Source organism: Acanthochromis polyacanthus, chromosome 18 (assembly GCF_021347895.1).
Source record: "Acanthochromis polyacanthus isolate Apoly-LR-REF ecotype Palm Island chromosome 18, KAUST_Apoly_ChrSc, whole genome shotgun sequence".
In the NCBI taxonomy this organism is placed as follows: Eukaryota; Metazoa; Chordata; class Actinopteri; family Pomacentridae; genus Acanthochromis; species Acanthochromis polyacanthus.
The window spans coordinates 30377184-30394991 of record NC_067130.1 but is presented as its reverse complement, the minus strand read 5'-3'; the positions used below and the strand labels follow the sequence as shown (position 1 = coordinate 30394991).

Genomic DNA, 17808 nt, shown 5'->3' with positions numbered 1-17808 from the left:
TTCCACACCAGAGTAAAGTTGCGTCACAGATGTTTATTCAGGATCTGACTAAAGTTCAAAAATCCCCATTTGACCTAAACAACAATACTAGACTCGATTTCTTCCAAAATGTTTGTGGAAATAAGAGCCTTGTCTTGAATTTTTACACCAGTTTCTTTGTCAGCATGTAAAAATCACTTTAATGTACTTTACATCCTATTCTGAGAATCTCTTATTTAGAAAGGTTGTTTCCTGTGACACTGACACATTTTATTATATATCTGGCATTTTAACAAACCAACTGGAAACTGAAAGTTGTGTTAAAATAGCCTAGTTGTCGTTGCCCCCCTTAGAAATAGTGGAATGCTGTGAAAATAATAGATTTTTTAAAGCAGCTTTAATTGCAGCATATTTACAGTAATAAGTTCAAATTACAATTAGTAAAAATATTGATTTGGATTTGGACTTACGTGAAATTTTAGCATGTTTTTTGTTGTTGTTTTTCTCATTAAATAATATCTTTCTGGGATTTTGCTAAATATTGTCTGTATTTGAACACAATGGCAAAAATCTGTAAAATGACAGCAAACATTCTTAGTTTTGACTCAACTAAACTAAATAAAATCAGCGTAGTGAAACGTTTTTTTAAATCTGTAAAACAACAGCTACAACCTCGTAAAAATAATTGTGCTAATATTGTGTTTACATTGTTTCTGCTGCCTCCTAGTGGTTGATCTGAGTAACTGCAGGTATTAGTTGTGCAATAGGTTATACAGGACGTTTGTGTTTCACGAATCCCCGTGAGACCGGGCTGTTGTGTTACAGTAACTGTTGTGTTTGAGTGTTGTGTTTTGTGTGTTTATATTCATACAGAAACACATTCTGTATGCGTGTTATGTGTGTGTTCTATATAAAGCGTGTGTGTGTGTGTGTGCTATGTAAAGCATGCAGTGTGTGTGTGTGTGTGTGGTGTGGTGTGTGTGTGTGTGTGTGTGTGTGTGTGTGTGTGTGTGTGTGTGTGTGTGTGTGTGTGTGTGTGTGCTATGTAAAGCATGCAGTGTGTGTGAGTGTGTGGTCCACAGTGTGATGTCACAGCGTCCAAAATGAGTCTCTGCTGACATGGGAGCGGTTCAGACTCTCTGACTGACTGGAATGTGACTGAACAGGCTGAGAAATCAAACATCCTGAACTCTGCTGCAGCTTTGTTCAGCTCTGTGCTGTTTGTTAGCTTTAGAACAGCTTACAGTCCCTGACAAAAGTCTTGTCGCATAAGGATATAGTAACCTTAAATTGCATTTAACTTTATTTCTAATCAATCAGTTCTCACAAAAAATGGTTCATTTTAATGTCAAAGACTTTCACGTTAATAACTGGGTGCAAATTGACCCTGTCATAAAGTGTCCTGATGTTCATGTCTTGGTAAAGCCCATGACATCTGTTTTTGCAAGGACAAAAGTCTTGTCCTGTCTTTAAATGATTCAACCAATCACAGATTAGAAGTTCACCTGTGACAAATACTGTAACTGACACAAGACCTTCATATGAAGCCCAACCTGACACCGACAGCATGCCAAAGATCCAACCACAGACCAAAGTGCTGATCATCAAGACCCTGAAGACCACGTTTGCTGCTGAGGTGGCAGACAGCTTTAATGTATCCAGATGTCAAGTAGAGAGGATAAGAAAAAGATCTGAAGAAACTGGTGATGTTTATGACAAGCCCAGGTCAGGCAGACAGCTGTTAGAGAAGAGCATTTGTTGCTTCAACAGTCCAGGGCCAGCCCTTTTTCAACTGCAACAGAGCTACATGTGAACTGGTCGCCACAAATCCCTGTATCTACAAGAACAGTTTGTCAATTCTCTCACGCGGTGTTCTCCATGGTCAAATTAGTGCATAGAAAACCAGCATTAAACAGAAGAAAACAAAAAATCGTGTTGCATTTGTCAAGGTCCACAGCTTGCAGGAAGGATGGACAATGAAAAGTGGCAGAAGGTTGATTTTTCTGATGAATCATCCATTGAACTGCATCCCAATCAACGCAAATCCTGCAGAAGCCACACTGACCCAAGATTCACCAAGAAAACAGTCAAGTTGGTGAAAGAAAAATCATGGTTTGGGGTTACATCCGGTATGGGGTGTACGAGAGCACTGCAGAGTGGTTGGAAACATCAGCAGTCTGAAGTATCAAGACATTCTTGCTGCCCATTACATCCCAAACTAGAAAAGCACTCAGAGAGTGCAGACCTCCACCAAGGATAGAGAGGAAAACAGGAAACCCATGCAGTAAAGGATCATGAGCTGGAATCAAACCTGCGTCTCTGACACAGTTCTGTTCATAAATCACCTTCTTAACAATTTGAGCTATCTAGACACCTTGCTCCAATTTGTTGGACGACATACTAACCTATGATGTTTTTGTCATATTTTGGACCACATACTAAATAAAACATACTAAAAAATTCAAAGTGATCCAGAATCCAGGATCCTGTCCAGATTGCCACCATAATTAAATCAGCTCTTCCTCTTACCATAGTCTACTTCCCCTCAAAATTTCATCTGAATCTGCCCAGGCATTGTTGAGTTATCTTGCTAACAGACAGACAGGACAGACAGACGCTGGGTGTCACATAACCTCCTTGGCGGAGGTAACTATAAGAGAGGGCAAATTCTGCAGCAGAATGGCGTTCCTTCTCATACTTCAGCCTCTACATCAAAGTTCCTGAAAGCAAGACTGTTTTCTTTGCCATTTAAGATGACTTTATCAATTATTTTTTGAGTCATTGATGAGACGTATGGATGCAGTCCTCCAAGTTCTGGAAGTCATACACAATATTAGTTCTTTTTGCAAGACACCATGACTTAATGTTCTGATGTTTTAGAGCATATTTGTGTATTCAGAATAAAGTATATGTATAATTTCAACATTATTTTTGTATGCGGCAAGACTTTTGTCCAAGCAAAATCTGACCTTTCTGTCCTAATTAAATGATAAACTCAATGAATGATACAAAACTTTGTTTTGGCATCATAAATATAATCAAGAGGGCTTTGTCATTCATATGAGCCATTTCTGATTCCAATTGATTAACTACAAGTCCAGTTGTTATTTGTTGTTCCTACAGCTTAAGAGAAGCGACAAGACTTTTGTCAGGGACTGTACATCTGCATTAATATCTGCACTGGACATGAGATTATGGACTTAAAAACAAACAAATGCAATACTTCATGAAGTGAAGGTACATATATAGTAAAAGAAATCAAACGATTGAGCTTGAAACTACGTCTCACAAGGAAATACTGAACATTTTATGTCACTGGAATTACCTGATAGTTGGAGTTTTGTTTCAAAGTTATAATTCAGTCAAAAGACACAGTTAATGCAGTCTTGAAAATGATGGAATGTAACGACGGACTTCACCTCCAAACACACTAACTTACAGGCAACAACTTAATCCATCTTACGATTTTTTCTTGATTATGTTAAATATATACCAGCTCACATTCTCCTACTACACAGTAAATAAGATGTGGGATTAATCTATAGTTATTATGTTTCACCAGATTTCAGGTTTTTTTTGTTTTTGTGGCACAACTTGTCAAACTTGCTCAGTCAGTTCAGTGAAAATAACTTCGATTTTTCATATTTGGATATGAAGTATTTCATATTAAAGGTACTGTACATGTTAGTTTTGTATTATTGTGTCAGGCAGCTACATGTGGTTCAGACAACATCACTAGTTGACTTGTGGATTATCAGTATTTTTAAAATATGTGCTAAACATTGAAACTTTTTTTTTCATGATAACCATCGATTGTTTTAATGTCACACACCCATAATCAGAGATTATTTGATCTTCTGTCCATGACAACAAAAACTAAAAAAAAAAAAAACAGTGAACATTGCAGGTTTTTATGTTTAACAGTCCTCAGATATTGTAAATAAACTATCAAAGGCTTGATTGGCTCAGCTTACACATCAATGGTAGCATTTTTATTCCATGTTTTGTTTGTTGTTTGCTAACCCTACTCTAGTCACAGTAACAGGGTTGCTAATCCGTGCTAATGTGATCTTTTTAGAAGCTAGATATTTAGCTAGCTGTTACTGCTGACCAAGAGGACAAACTGACTGATGGAAAACGGTCCAAAGAATGAGTCTGATCCTGATGATATGAGGTTGAGTGAGACATTCAAGCAAGGCTGATAATGTTATGAAAATATGAAAATAGAAGAGAGGACACAGCTTTGCTCTACACATTCTTTAGGAAAACAGTTTGATGATGTTAATGCCAGCGTTTCATGTCATTCACTGTTGTCTTCTACCAAAACTGTTATGCTAACAGGGTTGTTGTGGGACACACTCCATGTGTAATAATTATTATTTAAAATATTCTGTTGATTTAAAAAAAATGCTACCACAATTACAAGAGACATCAATAAAAAAATAATACAAAAAAAAAGTTTTAGCTGTTTTATCTGAGATTCAATTTGGTCATCAGTGGGTGGGACAAGAGAAAAATGTCATTTTAGGGGCAACTCCAGACGCTATTTGTGATTTAAAAAAAATATTTTTAAACGTTCTTTTGTCCTAGTGCTTTTAGATTTTGGTCTCAGTAAGGACATTGACACAACAAATGCATGTTCTCGTATTTTCTGCATGGATTATTAGAAATTTGATGTGTGGGATGTTAAATGTCCTCCAAGTCTGGAATGACCCTTAAAACGACCACTAGAGGGAGCAGCACGTTACATTAGAATTAATTAAATTATGGGAAACCATTAGTGAATCATTTCTGAGAATGTTTAACTGTTAATGATCTACAATGAGTGTTCACTGCCGTTTCCAGTTTCCACCAGCAGGAGGCGCTCTGACCTCCGCTTCAGTGACTTTACAGCTGTTCAGACAGGACAGACAGAGAAACAGACAGATAGACGGAGGGAAGGACGGAGGTTTCTTCGACAGCCTCAGTGTGTCTCTGGTTTAGACTCCAGTCGGTTCTCGGACTCTTTGGACTTTTTATTATTTCCTTCCAGACCAACAGACTGAGGTGAGTTTTAAAACCGTCCGACCTGAACGTTACCGGTTGTTTACCTCTTGTTTACCTGCTGTTTACCGGCTATTTACCTGCAGTTTACCGGCTATTTACCTGCAGTTTACCGGCTGTTTACCGGCTGTTTACTGCCTGTTTACCTGCTGTTTACTGGCTGTTTACCTGATAGTAAACAAAGGAGCTGATCAGCTGGAATCTTTACTGTTCTGTGTTCAGCAGACAGACTTCTTATGATTATTATTATTACTATTCTTAACATTTTCCTCATTAATCAGGTCTGATAACTCAGAGGGGAATTAAAGATCAGAACCAGCTGAGTAAATAACCTGAAACGAACTTTTAAATTCTCTTTAAAACTTGTTTTTACATTCAATCACAGCTTCTCCTCTGAGGATTTGCTCGTTTTCTTTTACGGGACAGAAGAGTGAACCACAAATCTTCAGTTTTTGAACCTTAATAGACATTTTTTTCACTTTTCCTGACACCTTAGAATAAACTATGACTTTATTAATTAATTAATTCATTCATTCATTCATAACAATAAAAAAATGTTATATATTTTTTTGTATTGAGCAAATTAAGTGTATTTATAGAGTACGTAAAAAAACAGCCAAAGGTGGGACAAAGACGGGCAACAACAACAAAGATAGATATATGCAAGAAAAGAAAAGGCAAGAAAACGACAGAAATCTGGATTACAATTCACAAAATCCATTTATTTGTGAAATAAAATAAAAATAAATTAAATAGTAAAAAAAAAAAGACAAAACCCACCAGGATAAAACAGGATTTCAGCTTGTTAGATAACGCTCCAAAATAAAATAATAGATATACAATTATAAAGTAAAAAATGGAGAAAAAAAATGGGAGTTTAGCTTGTAAGATCAAATTTGAAAATGAAATAAATATAAAATGCAAAAAAAGAGGGGAAAGAAATGAGAATTTAGCTGGTGAAATCCAAAATAAAATAAATATAAAATTGCTATAAAAAGAAAAGAATAAAAAAGGACTTTAGCTTGTTAGATCAAATATATATATTTCTGTAAACTAAATTACAAGTATAATATATCTATGCACATACTGTATATTATAATGAAAAAAATAGACCAAAACTGGATTTCAAGTTTGTAAGATCAAATTCTCAAAATGGAAAAAAAAACTATCAAACACTATAATTTTCAGACTGTAGCATTCAGAAACTGTAAAGACTGTGAAAATAACAGCAAAAATCTGTAACATACTTATGTCACTGAGAAGTTTAATTACAGTTGAAATAGTATAGCATAGTATTTTTTCACAGTTAACATGTAAATTGATACTTTTATGTGTGAATTTTCCATTACTACATGTAATTCAACTGAACAGGAGAAATCTGTGAAATAAGTCTAAAGAGTTTGATCTAAATTAGGGTTAAAAAACTTCCTGCTGTGCCTCATTTACATTCTGCAGTAAAGGAAGCGTTAGGAACTGAAACCCTTCATTAACATTTCACACTGAAACTCACAAAGCGTATTTTTTTGCCTCTTTTTTTGTGAGACGAAGTTCCTGCACTTCCTGCAGAAAGAGAAAAACAGAAAAATCGAATGTTTTTGCCCTGGAGTCATTTTAGGTTCTGCGGTTTTCTCGTCAAAACAGAACATAAGTGTGACAGCGAGCACAGCAGAACACAACAAGAGTGTTATTGTAGTGCTGACAGGGAACAATTTGTGCAAACTGTACTTCAATCTTTTCAGGTTTAGGAGTTTAATGGGGACATGACATGAGCTGCTTGTGTGTTGTTCTGTTAATAAATCTCAATATTATGGCTGTTTTTCTAATAACTTTCTGTCCAGTGACACAGTTTTAGGTTCCAAAACTGTTTTGTTAAAAATTTTAAAGAGCCCCATCGTATGCGTTTTGGGTTTTCACTTTTATTTAGTGTGTTACAGCTTTTTTTTTTTTTGCACATTACAGCTCTGAAAACTCACAAAGCCCAAATTCCACACCAAAGTGAGTTATTTTCCACAGCAAACTCTGCCTGAAATGTCTCGTTTGGAGCCCAGACTCTTCTTCTGTTACTTAGTGACATCATCATGTAATATATTTGCATACTGCCACTGTTTTTGGCCACGCCCCCAACAGCAAATGAGCAGCTTTCTTGCCATCACTAATTATGCTCTTGCAATAGACATTTTTTCTCAGCCCAATATCAGGCGACATCGGGCCATCTGACCAATCACAGCAGACTGGGCTTTTCAGAAGGCGGGGTCTAAAGAGGACAGGAGCTAAAACAGAATGTTTTCAAGTACAATATGAGAAAAATGATCAGTTTTTTGAACATTGAAGCTAAGTAAAGAGGTTCTAGTAGGACCAAAAAATGAAATTCTAAAACTCTAAATGTGCATAAAAATGGTTCCTTTAGTAATTAGTAGCAGTTTTTATGTATCACAGACAGTATTTCAGGCCTTTTTCAATTTTATGTGAGTCTAACAAAGCCCAAACTTCCACACCAAAGTTGAGCTGTTTCCAGCAGTAAACATTGTTTAAAAATGTCCAGTTTGGACTCTTAGCAACATCATCATTTAACATATTTGCATGACTGTTCAATGTTTTGGCCACACCGTCTTTTAAACACTGAGCAGCTTTCTCACAGCCAATCATTGTTTCTTAAAATCTACACTTTTTCAAGGCTAATAATCAAACGACGCTTCGCCATCTGACCTATGGAGGCCTTTTAAGTACTTTAATATGAGAAAATAATCTGTTTTTTTAAACATTAAAGCTTGTAAATATATTCTAGTTGGACCCAAACATTTAATTATACAACTCTAAAATGTGCATAATATGGTTTCCTTTAGTAATTAGTAACAGTTTTATGTTGCACAGATAATATTTCTGGATTGTTTTTATTTTAGCTGTGTCTAACAACAACCCAGTCTCCACAAAATGTATTTTTTGTGAAATAAACATAATATTTGACCTTTGATGTCATACTTTGAAGGTATTCGTGGTGGTTGGTGGCATAAACCATTAACTGCACTTTCATCCAAAAGATCAGTTTCAGAATGAAGTTTCATTTTCTGTCATGTACTTTGGGTTTTCACTCGTTTTCTGGTTTGGTTTAGGCGCCGTTTTAGAAAAAAACCTCACACTTTGTTTGCTACTTCCACATGTTATATTTAGTTATATTTTGCCACCAAAATTGTTTGCTTTGGGTTAGAAAAAATGTCATGATTTGGGTTAAAATATGACTATTTCACTGCATGTTTGAAGCTTCTCCTTAACTTTTTAGGTTACCATGATGACGGTTCATCTAATATGTGATTAGTGGACTGAAATGGAGCAACAAAGATAAATTGATTCATAATCATATTTGTGATACAAATTAAATCGGGCAGAGGGTAGGTTGTTAACAAACACTGTATCTGTATTTAAGTTAACCTGCCTCATACAATCCATGTTAAAAATCACAGTAGTAAAATAAATAACTAATTTAGGCCTAAAAAAAACATCTTTTTAGGATTGAAACGAAAGAGTGTGGTTTAAATTAACATATTTTTAACGTTAGACTACCTTTGTCATCTTGGGTACAGCAATAAAAATGCAATTGAGGTTGTTTTGATTAAATAAATGACACTGAAACAGAATATCAGCAGCAGTATGTTTGTATTCTATCGACCCCTTTATCCACCCCAACCTCCCCCAGTGTAACTCTACAATTAACTGAACCTTCTGCTTTGTTTCCGTCATAAATTGAATGTGAATTTGCAGCATCTGTGTGAAACCAAACTGGTGCAGTCTAACACTAAACGTTAAAAACATTACAACGGGTCATAATGAGGCTGGAAAATGAGCACAAGCTGTTGTTTATCAGAAAACTGGGACCAAACTGGCAACGCAATACTTTTTAAAAGCTTCGTGTTGGCCTTGACTGCAAACTTTGCAGAGCTCCATCTGTGCAACCTGCAGGTGTGAGGGCAGTTTAGTCTTTAACCAAAGAGAACAGCCCGACTGCCTTTTCAGTTGTAAACGTGCATATACGATGACGGTAAACAGAGGTTAGAAAGTAGCAAAGCTGATGCTCCCAGACGAGGTTTTATGGGTGGAAGGGAACATTGTGGTTTCTCTCTCTTGGCCTTATCATTGGAAATGCAAACACTAGTAATAAAACCTTCACTCCTGAGTCTGTTTAGACTGCTTAAATGGGGCACAAGTGGTGAAAGATTATGTGGCAGGAGGTATTTTAGCAATTGCACTTGTAAACTTAGAGTCTTAAACATGACATGTGATATTGCACCTTAATTTGTCATTGTCCTTTATTTTTTCATGTTTTTAATGAAGTTATACTTTAAAAAATGAGCGTAAATGAAAATTGCATTAGTATCAGTACTTATGAAATCATAAAATCACACATACTGATAGATTTTTTAAAATCCAAATTAAGAAAGAATAGTGTCAAATACATGTATACACCAATACTGATTACAGTGCAGTAAGTCTGTGGTAACTCAAAGTATATTAGTCAAACTGAAATATAGGAAGCCTAGTGTCAGATATTTGAAGATAAAGCTGTGATATAATAAGAGCTGTGATTTAGAGGCGAAGCTATTATTATTATTATTGTATTTGTATTATTATTATTACCAAATGTGGTGGTACATTTAAATTTTGAGGACCATATGAATTCAAACAATAATAAAATTATGAATTATTATTATTAATCATCATCATTATTGTTCTTATCAAAATTAGCGTTTTTGCTTATTGCATTTTGAATCAAGACTGTATGAATTCAAATATTTATGAATTATGACAGAAGATATAAGAAAAGCTCTGAACAGTAAACAGTCATCTTTTTTAAAATTATTTAATACAGTCATTGCAAAAAAAAAATTGTCATTTAAAAAAAATCTTAACCTCTGATCAAACTGTCACCTCAAATAAACCTTCTACCATTATTTATTCTTTTATTTTATTAAAACTCAACATGTAAAGGCATGCAGATGCTTCAGCTTCCTCAGAAAATCTAAGACGCTGCAGTTATTGGACAGCAGTGAGAACCAGCAGCAGGTTTAAATCGGAGCATGTTTAATTCTTTACTTTCTTTCCTGGTATTCAACATCGTTTATTCGTTCTCGGAGAGGCATGTTGTGAAACAGTAAATGGTTTCTAGTGGAAACGTGATATGAACCTTCTGCCAACAGCGCTGGGCTCCTGCCAGCGTTTGTGAAATCCATCTCTACTACTTTCTTGGCCTCGTTCAGCTCTTGTTTACTGATAAGGATTCACCATTATTTCATCCTTTACTGCAGAGCTTTCCCGGCTTAGACTCCGGGGCTTGTTGTGCCGTTATTTCAGGGGGGATGTTCCAAGTTTAGTTTGTTCTTTGACATATATTTCTTATAGAGCACCCCCTTACTATAATAAGAACAGCAATGCCATTTATTGGATATTAATGACAACTTAACACCTACATGGAGGTCAATGGGGCTCCATTATCAAGGGATATGATAGCGTTCAGGATTTGTTTGTGCAGTCAGTCTCCTGCACTGTTGTGCTTTCAGGGCAATTTTCTTTTTTTTAGACAAAACTGTCTTTTCATCAACCTAACATTCTATCAAGCTGCTGAAGTGTACGTGTCACAGTTTTTTCATTCAGTAGGGCTGAAAAATTGATCGAAATGTTATCGAAATCGCAATATGGTTAAAGTGCTATCACTGAATTGCAGCTGGATTTTTTTGACTCAGCTAAAATGTAGGGATTTCCCCAGCCCCAAAGCCAATCTGATAGGAGTCAGTTAATGTTTAACATCCATCAATACCGATTCTATACCATTTTCCTACATGATGCACATTTCAGGTATTGTAGATGAGATGTAGTACCTGATTGTGCCACCAGGTGGATCCCCTTACTGTTTAATATGGAGGCTGTTACTCTACTGTGGGGTTTAGCTAATATAAAGGTCACCATGACAAAGTCTTTTGTTATGATTAATGACCTCCGACCAAGCTGGCAGATGAGCAAACTTGAGCAAAGTTTATCTAGGACAGCATTTCTATAAATCGAGGATATATTAGCGAGCTGGCTATGGAGAACTCCTCATATGTCTGTGAATAATTACAATACCAGTACAAGAACTAATGACCACTTTACGTGATAGATTATTAATTATTGGTAAAATGTAGAGATGTTCCAATCAAGATTTTTTGCAACAAAGTGTATCCGATTTGAGTCAGTTAATGCTAAGGGTTAAGTATTGTAGATTGTAGCTGTAGTACCTGACTGTGCCACCAGGTGTACCAGGTGTTAAACTGTTAGCAACACAAGGAAGTGGTTACTTTGATTACTGGAATGTAGAGAGCATTGTGGGGGTTTAGTAAAAGGTCACCATGACAAAGTCTTTTGTGACACCTAATGACCCCTGGACAGAGCTCATTTTGGTCAAGCCAACTTTATCTATAACCTTAGGCTACATTAGCGAACTGCAGTTATAGACCTTATTCTGACTCCTGAAGGGGTTTAGCTAGTACAGGGATTCAAGGATTCAAGGTTCTTTATTGTCATACCAGCACACATATCCACATGACAGAATGAAATCGGGTACGCAGATCCTGGTTGTAAGCTAACAGAACTAAAGAAGAAAAATAAGAAATGAAAAGAGCAAAAGAAAATTATAAACAACACAAAAGGAATAGATCGTGTACTCTGTCGACACCCTAACCCTAACCCTATAAATGGTCAGCATGACCAAGTCTTTTGTGACTCTCAAAGACGCCTGGCCAATTTCAGTCAAGTCAAGCACAGTGTGAAAGTGGTGGATGGAGTCAGAATTCTCATTAATTGTTTGATTGATCCATTTATTTTCATTTTTAGTTAAAAAAATAGATAAATACCTACTTTGTTTACCAACATCCCTGGTTAATATCATAAAATTGGTTGTTTTGGACTCATCAACAGTCAAAAATCTTAAATATCTTCAAATTACAAAGATGTAAATAGACAAACAGCTGAAAATCTTGAATGCATCAAATATTTAGCGTTTGCTTGACAAATGACCTGATGATCACTAAATGTTGCAGCTCTTATGCTAAATATAACTTGTTTGATTTGTGTGTTTATATGTGTTTTCTCATGGCCCAGAAAAAAGAATGCATGAAATAAGCTAATAAAATGAAGCTAAAGCAACGGAAAGCAGTTGAAATGAAAGCGTTAGTGGTAGTTAAAGTGTTGTGAAAAGACTGCTTTAGTCTATAGACTGAGAGCAGACATCAAGACTCAGAACAAAGTTTAACCAGCCAGATGTTAGCGTATACAATAACGTAATATATCTTTGTATATATGTAAAGATTACAGTTAATTCCTTTCCAGTTCCTTGGCTCTATAAGGCTTAATCCTGGGTGTGCTGCTCTGTGGAGGAGGAGTGTTGGTCCCAGTTTGATGGAGGTGGAGGTGGGCTGGGCCTTCATGGCTCGTGTGGTTCAGCTGCACTCAGAAACTAATATTAGCCACATGTTTCCTCCACAGCTCAGCACCATGGCTGCTGCTCGCCCTCTGCTGCTCTTCTTCCTTCACGTCTTCACCACATCGGCGCTGGAATCCGGCGCTCAGACAGGTACGTTTCAGGACTTATTTCAGTTTAAAATTCTGTTTATTGTGCACCAAACACTGACTTATTGCACACGTTCAGCTCTGATGATGCTTTCTTTGACATCTGATGTCTTCCAATGCCAAGATTTTTTAATTGCAGTATTTGGTTTGGAATGAAAACAGCTCAACACCAGATGCTCACTGAAAAACAGGAGTAGTTGCGATACTTTACTGTGCATCTCTGGCGCTTACATGAACACGAAAATGTGTTGCACAACACCGGAGCCCTCCGCTAAGAGCCACTGCACATTTCCAGTGAAGTGGCTTCCCAGGAATTCTGGAGAGCGGAGAGCACTCCACGGCCGAACAATGGGAAGCTGTTTAGTGTGTGCGGGCCAAGCTTTCCAACAAACACCCTCCCAGCTGCGGCTGTGGAAAGGTCGTGTATTTGCAGACATGGGCCGTATTTTACCCACAAACCCAGTCTGCTTTGACCATTTGAGTGGTGCAGGCTCATCCGGCTGCTGTGTCTCGTTACATAACAGCCTCTGAGCGGAGGTGTGGACGGAGGACGTGATCTCTTGCTGCTGGGCTTTATTCCTTTTTTGTTTCGTGTATTTATGTGCAGCTCAACAAGGCCACCATGCTTTGACAGGAGAATGATGATGCCTCAATGCTTTTTTTCTGCACACTCTGTAGAAAGTTTGCAACCTTTTAATGAGCTGCAGATTCGTGACTCACTGCTTCACTTCTAATTTTTCTAAGATATTCAGATCGTGCTGATGTGTTTAATGGCTGAGAAATAAGTACATGTAACCAAAGAACACGTTTAAAAGTATGTGATGAGCAAGATGCAATCAAAGACAACATCAGTGCACATTTTTTAAAGTGAAAGGAGTTCCAAAGAACCATAAAACCTTAAATCTTTAGCTCATGTGTGTCCCAGATTTACTAAAATACTCTTTGAGTTTGATCCCTGTTCCATGTTCAAAGTGTCTACTGTCTTTGTTTAGTTTCCCGGCTCTGTGATTGTTTAGTTCCGCCTGTTTCTTGTCGATTTATCAGCCTGTTTACGTGTCTGTCGATGTGTTAACACCAGCAGTAAGTTTTAGTAAAGTTTACTCTGCATCTTGTCTCGGTGTCTGGTGTCCTGTGATCGGATCCTCTTTCCAGGACTCAACGTAACGCCATCGGCTTTCCAGAGCTTTTTAGTCGGAGCTGGATTAACTTTCAAGGGGCCTCGGTGGAAGAAAATTGCTGTCAGGTCCCTGTTGACCCCCATGATACGTGATACTTTCATGATTTTCCCCAGAAGCCAGCCAGTACTCCAGGACAGAAATAATTAGGTTATTTAACTGACAGATTAAATTAACTGACATCAGATTTGATTAATCATTTTATCCTTTTACTGGCGAAATGCCAAACATTCACGAGCGTGAATATATTCTGTTCTGGTCAACTGGAATCTTTTGCATTTTTGACAATCTAGAAAGACAATACCAGGAATTAAAATATAACAACTTGAGCATCAGATTGTTTTTGACATTTTATACACTGAACAATCAAATGATTAACTCTGCAACACCCAAAACCCACCATTTGTTACATTATAGCATTTATCAGAGCAGAAACTGTAAAAGAAAAACAAAAAAACACAAAACAAGCACAATAATCAGATTTCCACCTTTTCAATCGTTTCAAATGAATTAATAATGTGTGACATGGTGGAACAAACTGATCAAATCTAAGCTTCAAATTGTAATATTTCAGCATATCGCATTTAAAAAAGTCCCAAAAATAAACTTTCTGCAGCAGTTTGCGGGAAAAAAAACAAAAATTCTGTGCTCTTTGGCACAACTGAGAAGCCATTAGAGACTCACAGTTGAACAACAGTGCGTTGACAATAATACAGGGATTATTCAGATGAACTGCAGGCAGTGCAAGAGATAAATAATAAAATATCTACAATATGTGGAGCCACCTCTTATTTCTGGTTTTGGTAACACTTGTGGGCATTTGGAAAAATGCTGTTCCAAGATTTGTACATTATTGTAGAAATGAATAATCAAACAAATTAAACTTTTTACATGATTTATGGCAGTACACAGTTCTGGAGGTGCAGGACTTTCTATTGAAGTGAAAAATGAGCATACAATGAGTAAAAAATGTCCATAAACTGCTTGATTTCAGTCAATTAAACATAAATAACTGAGAAAATCAACCAGCATGATCCATCAAATGTGAATTAAACTGATTTCAACTGTTGAATCTTTTTATCGGGTTACTACAAACTGTTCACTGCTCAATTTCTAACAGAAGTACACCTCTCTGCCGATGTTTTCATGCTCACAGGACTTTTATCAAAGAGCCCACGTGCTCATCTTTTATACCGATGACTCAACTAGGAGAGTTTCATGTCCGAAGCCTTGTACCAAATGTTCTGTGAAAATGAGATACTGGCCTTGTTTCTTTGTGACAGCAGCCTTTAGTGATTGTAGCGACTGTAAAACGAGAAAATGAGTCAGCTGGGAGACTTTATAAAGCCAAAGATCCCTGCAGGAGGAGATCGGGGTGGATGGACAGGCCGACAAAACACTGGCTTTAACACCAGAGACTGTGGTTTGCTTTACATTTAACATTGTCTCACAATAACATAAATCATTGCTGCATTTTTGCATGATTTGCATGATGGTTGTGATGCTGTCATGTTGACAAAATCTGATCCAGACAGAAAGTGAGACGTATAAACACCTGCTGAAGCTCGAGAAACCTCCTTTGTGGTTGTTTCTGTAAGCTGACACCCACATGTACACACACAGAGATTAGCAAGCAATACCATGTGCTCTGTTCAGATGGAAAATCTGTCAGTTCTACAACCTCAGCCACATGTTTATTATCGTAACCTTGAAGGCAAAGATCGTCTAACTTCTGGAAAGTGCTTATTTGAAATCAAACTGAACCTCTACCACAGCGTTGCGCTCATAAGCGGTCATTCCAGAGCTGGAGAACATTTTACGTCCTACACTTCAAATTTCTTATAATCCTGTAGAAACTAAACATGCACTGTTGTGTAAATTTACTTGCCCTGAGACCAATCTAAAAACTAGGAGAAAGAAGTTTGAAAATGTTTTAAAAATAGCAAATAATTGGATCCCCTAAATGCATTTTCTTTGTCCACCAAACTGATTCAATAAAACATTAAAATGAAATTTAAATCTCTTTTTTTGTATTTTTTTCATTGTGGGAATAGTTTTTAATCAACACAGTATTTTTACGCAATGATTTATGCATGGAACGTATGTCCACACAGCCCTGTTAGCATAAACTTTTTTGCTGGTAAAAGAAGAGAAAACAGTGAATCACATGAAACGCTGGAATTAACATCATCAAACAGTTTCCAAAGAATGTGTAGAGCTAAGCTATGTCCTCTTTATTATTTTTCATGATTTCATAGCATTGTCAGCCTTGATTGAATGTCTCACTCTACCTAAAAGATGCAAAATCACCACAAAACACACAAAATTACTAAAACAGGATGCAAAGTAGTTTTAAAATAACACAAATTGATATAGAAGATGAAAACACTACATAAAGACATAAATCACCAGAAAATGGTGCAAAATCACGATAAAGATGCACAAAATCAAGAGAAAAGCAGACACATTTACCACAAAAAATGCAAAATCACCATAAAAGCACACAAAATCACTACAAAAGGAGCAAAAATGATCACACAGACTCAAAAATCACCATAAAAAGATGAAAAATCAATGCAATAACACACAAAATCACTACAAAAGACACAAAATTGATAGAAAAAGATGAAAATCACTACAGAAAGACATATCACCAGACAATGGTGCAAAGTCACAATAAAATACACAAAAGCATGAGAAAAACAAGCAAAATTACCACTAAAAGATGCAAAATCACCATAAAAACACAGAAAAATACTAAAAAAGGAGGAAAATGATCTCAAAAAGATACAAAATCACCATAAAAGATGAAAAATCACTACAATTCATACTATCAAGGTAAGACAAATTCTTTTTGCATTTTTCTTTACTTTTTCCATCAGTCAGTTTGTCCTCTTGGTCAGCAGTAACAGCTAGCTAAATATCTAGCTTCTACAAAGATCACATTAGCATGGATTAGCAACCCTGTTACTGTGATTAGAGTAGGGTTAGCAAAAACACATAAAACATGGAATAAAATGCTGCCACTGATGTGTAAGCTGAGCCAGTCAAGCCATTGATAGTTTATTACCTATTATTGATCAATATGTAGCAGAAAATTGTTAAAGAGGAGGTTTATTTTCAAGAATTTTGAAGTCCAAATGTCCTCCAGTTCTGAAATGACCCATATAAATTTATCTGTGTATAAACAACCTTGATGCTCGGTCAGCTTTGGTAGTTAATTGGAAAGTAAACAGGACTTTTCCTTTCACTGGCTAAAAGAACTTCTAGGAACTGAATTGTCTCCGTAGGGGTGAATAAGTGTTTCAGGAATCGTGATGTTTGTTGTTCATGCTGCTGCGTTTTCTCCTCGACTGTGCACGTTCAGGCATATACCAGTCCTTTTTTTCTTTTCCCAGCCAACTTTTATCCCATAAAGCTTGTTAGTGAAATGTTCTTAGCTGTAATCACTGATGAGAGCATCGTGGCCCTGAGCCAAGCGAGGAAATGGCTTTTTCTAAAAGCAGAGCATAAGGCATTTCCCCTCGAGAGTGCACTGATTGATGTCTGAACATGTGACTCTCTAAATAGCTGTTTGCCCTGCGCACTCTCAGGAAAGACATTAATGAAGGCTTCCCACCGACACACTGTGCAGATGTTAATAGACGCAATAATAGGAAAAACACACACTAATTACAGTGGAGAGGTTGCATAAACAAAGAGAGACAAGGAGTTATGGGATCCACCGAGGCTATGACTCGGCCCTCTGAAGGAAATTAATGCTAGCTGCTGTTTCCTGGTCCCTAAGAAATCACGGCTAAAAGGAAGCACAGCTGGGCTTATCAAAACACAGCGAGCGAGTGAGGATGTTTTGTTTCACCCTGAAATAGACCGAGTCGGCAGAGAAGAAAATGGTGCTGTAAACATGTTTACTCCAGCCGGCAGCTCAGAAAGACGAGTCCTGCAATGAGAATAGGCCACAAATTGATATTACCGTTTGTGAAATAGTCTGTGTGTTTGTGTGTTCGGAGTGAACTCC

The 17808-nt window shown here is 36.8% G+C and overlaps 1 protein-coding gene across 1 annotated transcript in view; it reads left to right on the top strand.

The window, feature by feature from the left end:
- The first annotated feature begins 4900 nt into the window (after positions 1-4900).
- Positions 4901-17808, top strand: part of ghrb (growth hormone receptor b) — a 29911-nt gene continuing 17003 nt past the window's right edge. Inside the window, exons 1-2 of the mRNA XM_022203094.2 lie at positions 4901-5025; positions 12532-12619. Coding sequence (XP_022058786.2) covers positions 12541-12619 — 79 coding nt within the window. The 5' untranslated portion in view covers positions 4901-5025; positions 12532-12540. The remainder of the gene's footprint in view (positions 5026-12531; positions 12620-17808) is intronic.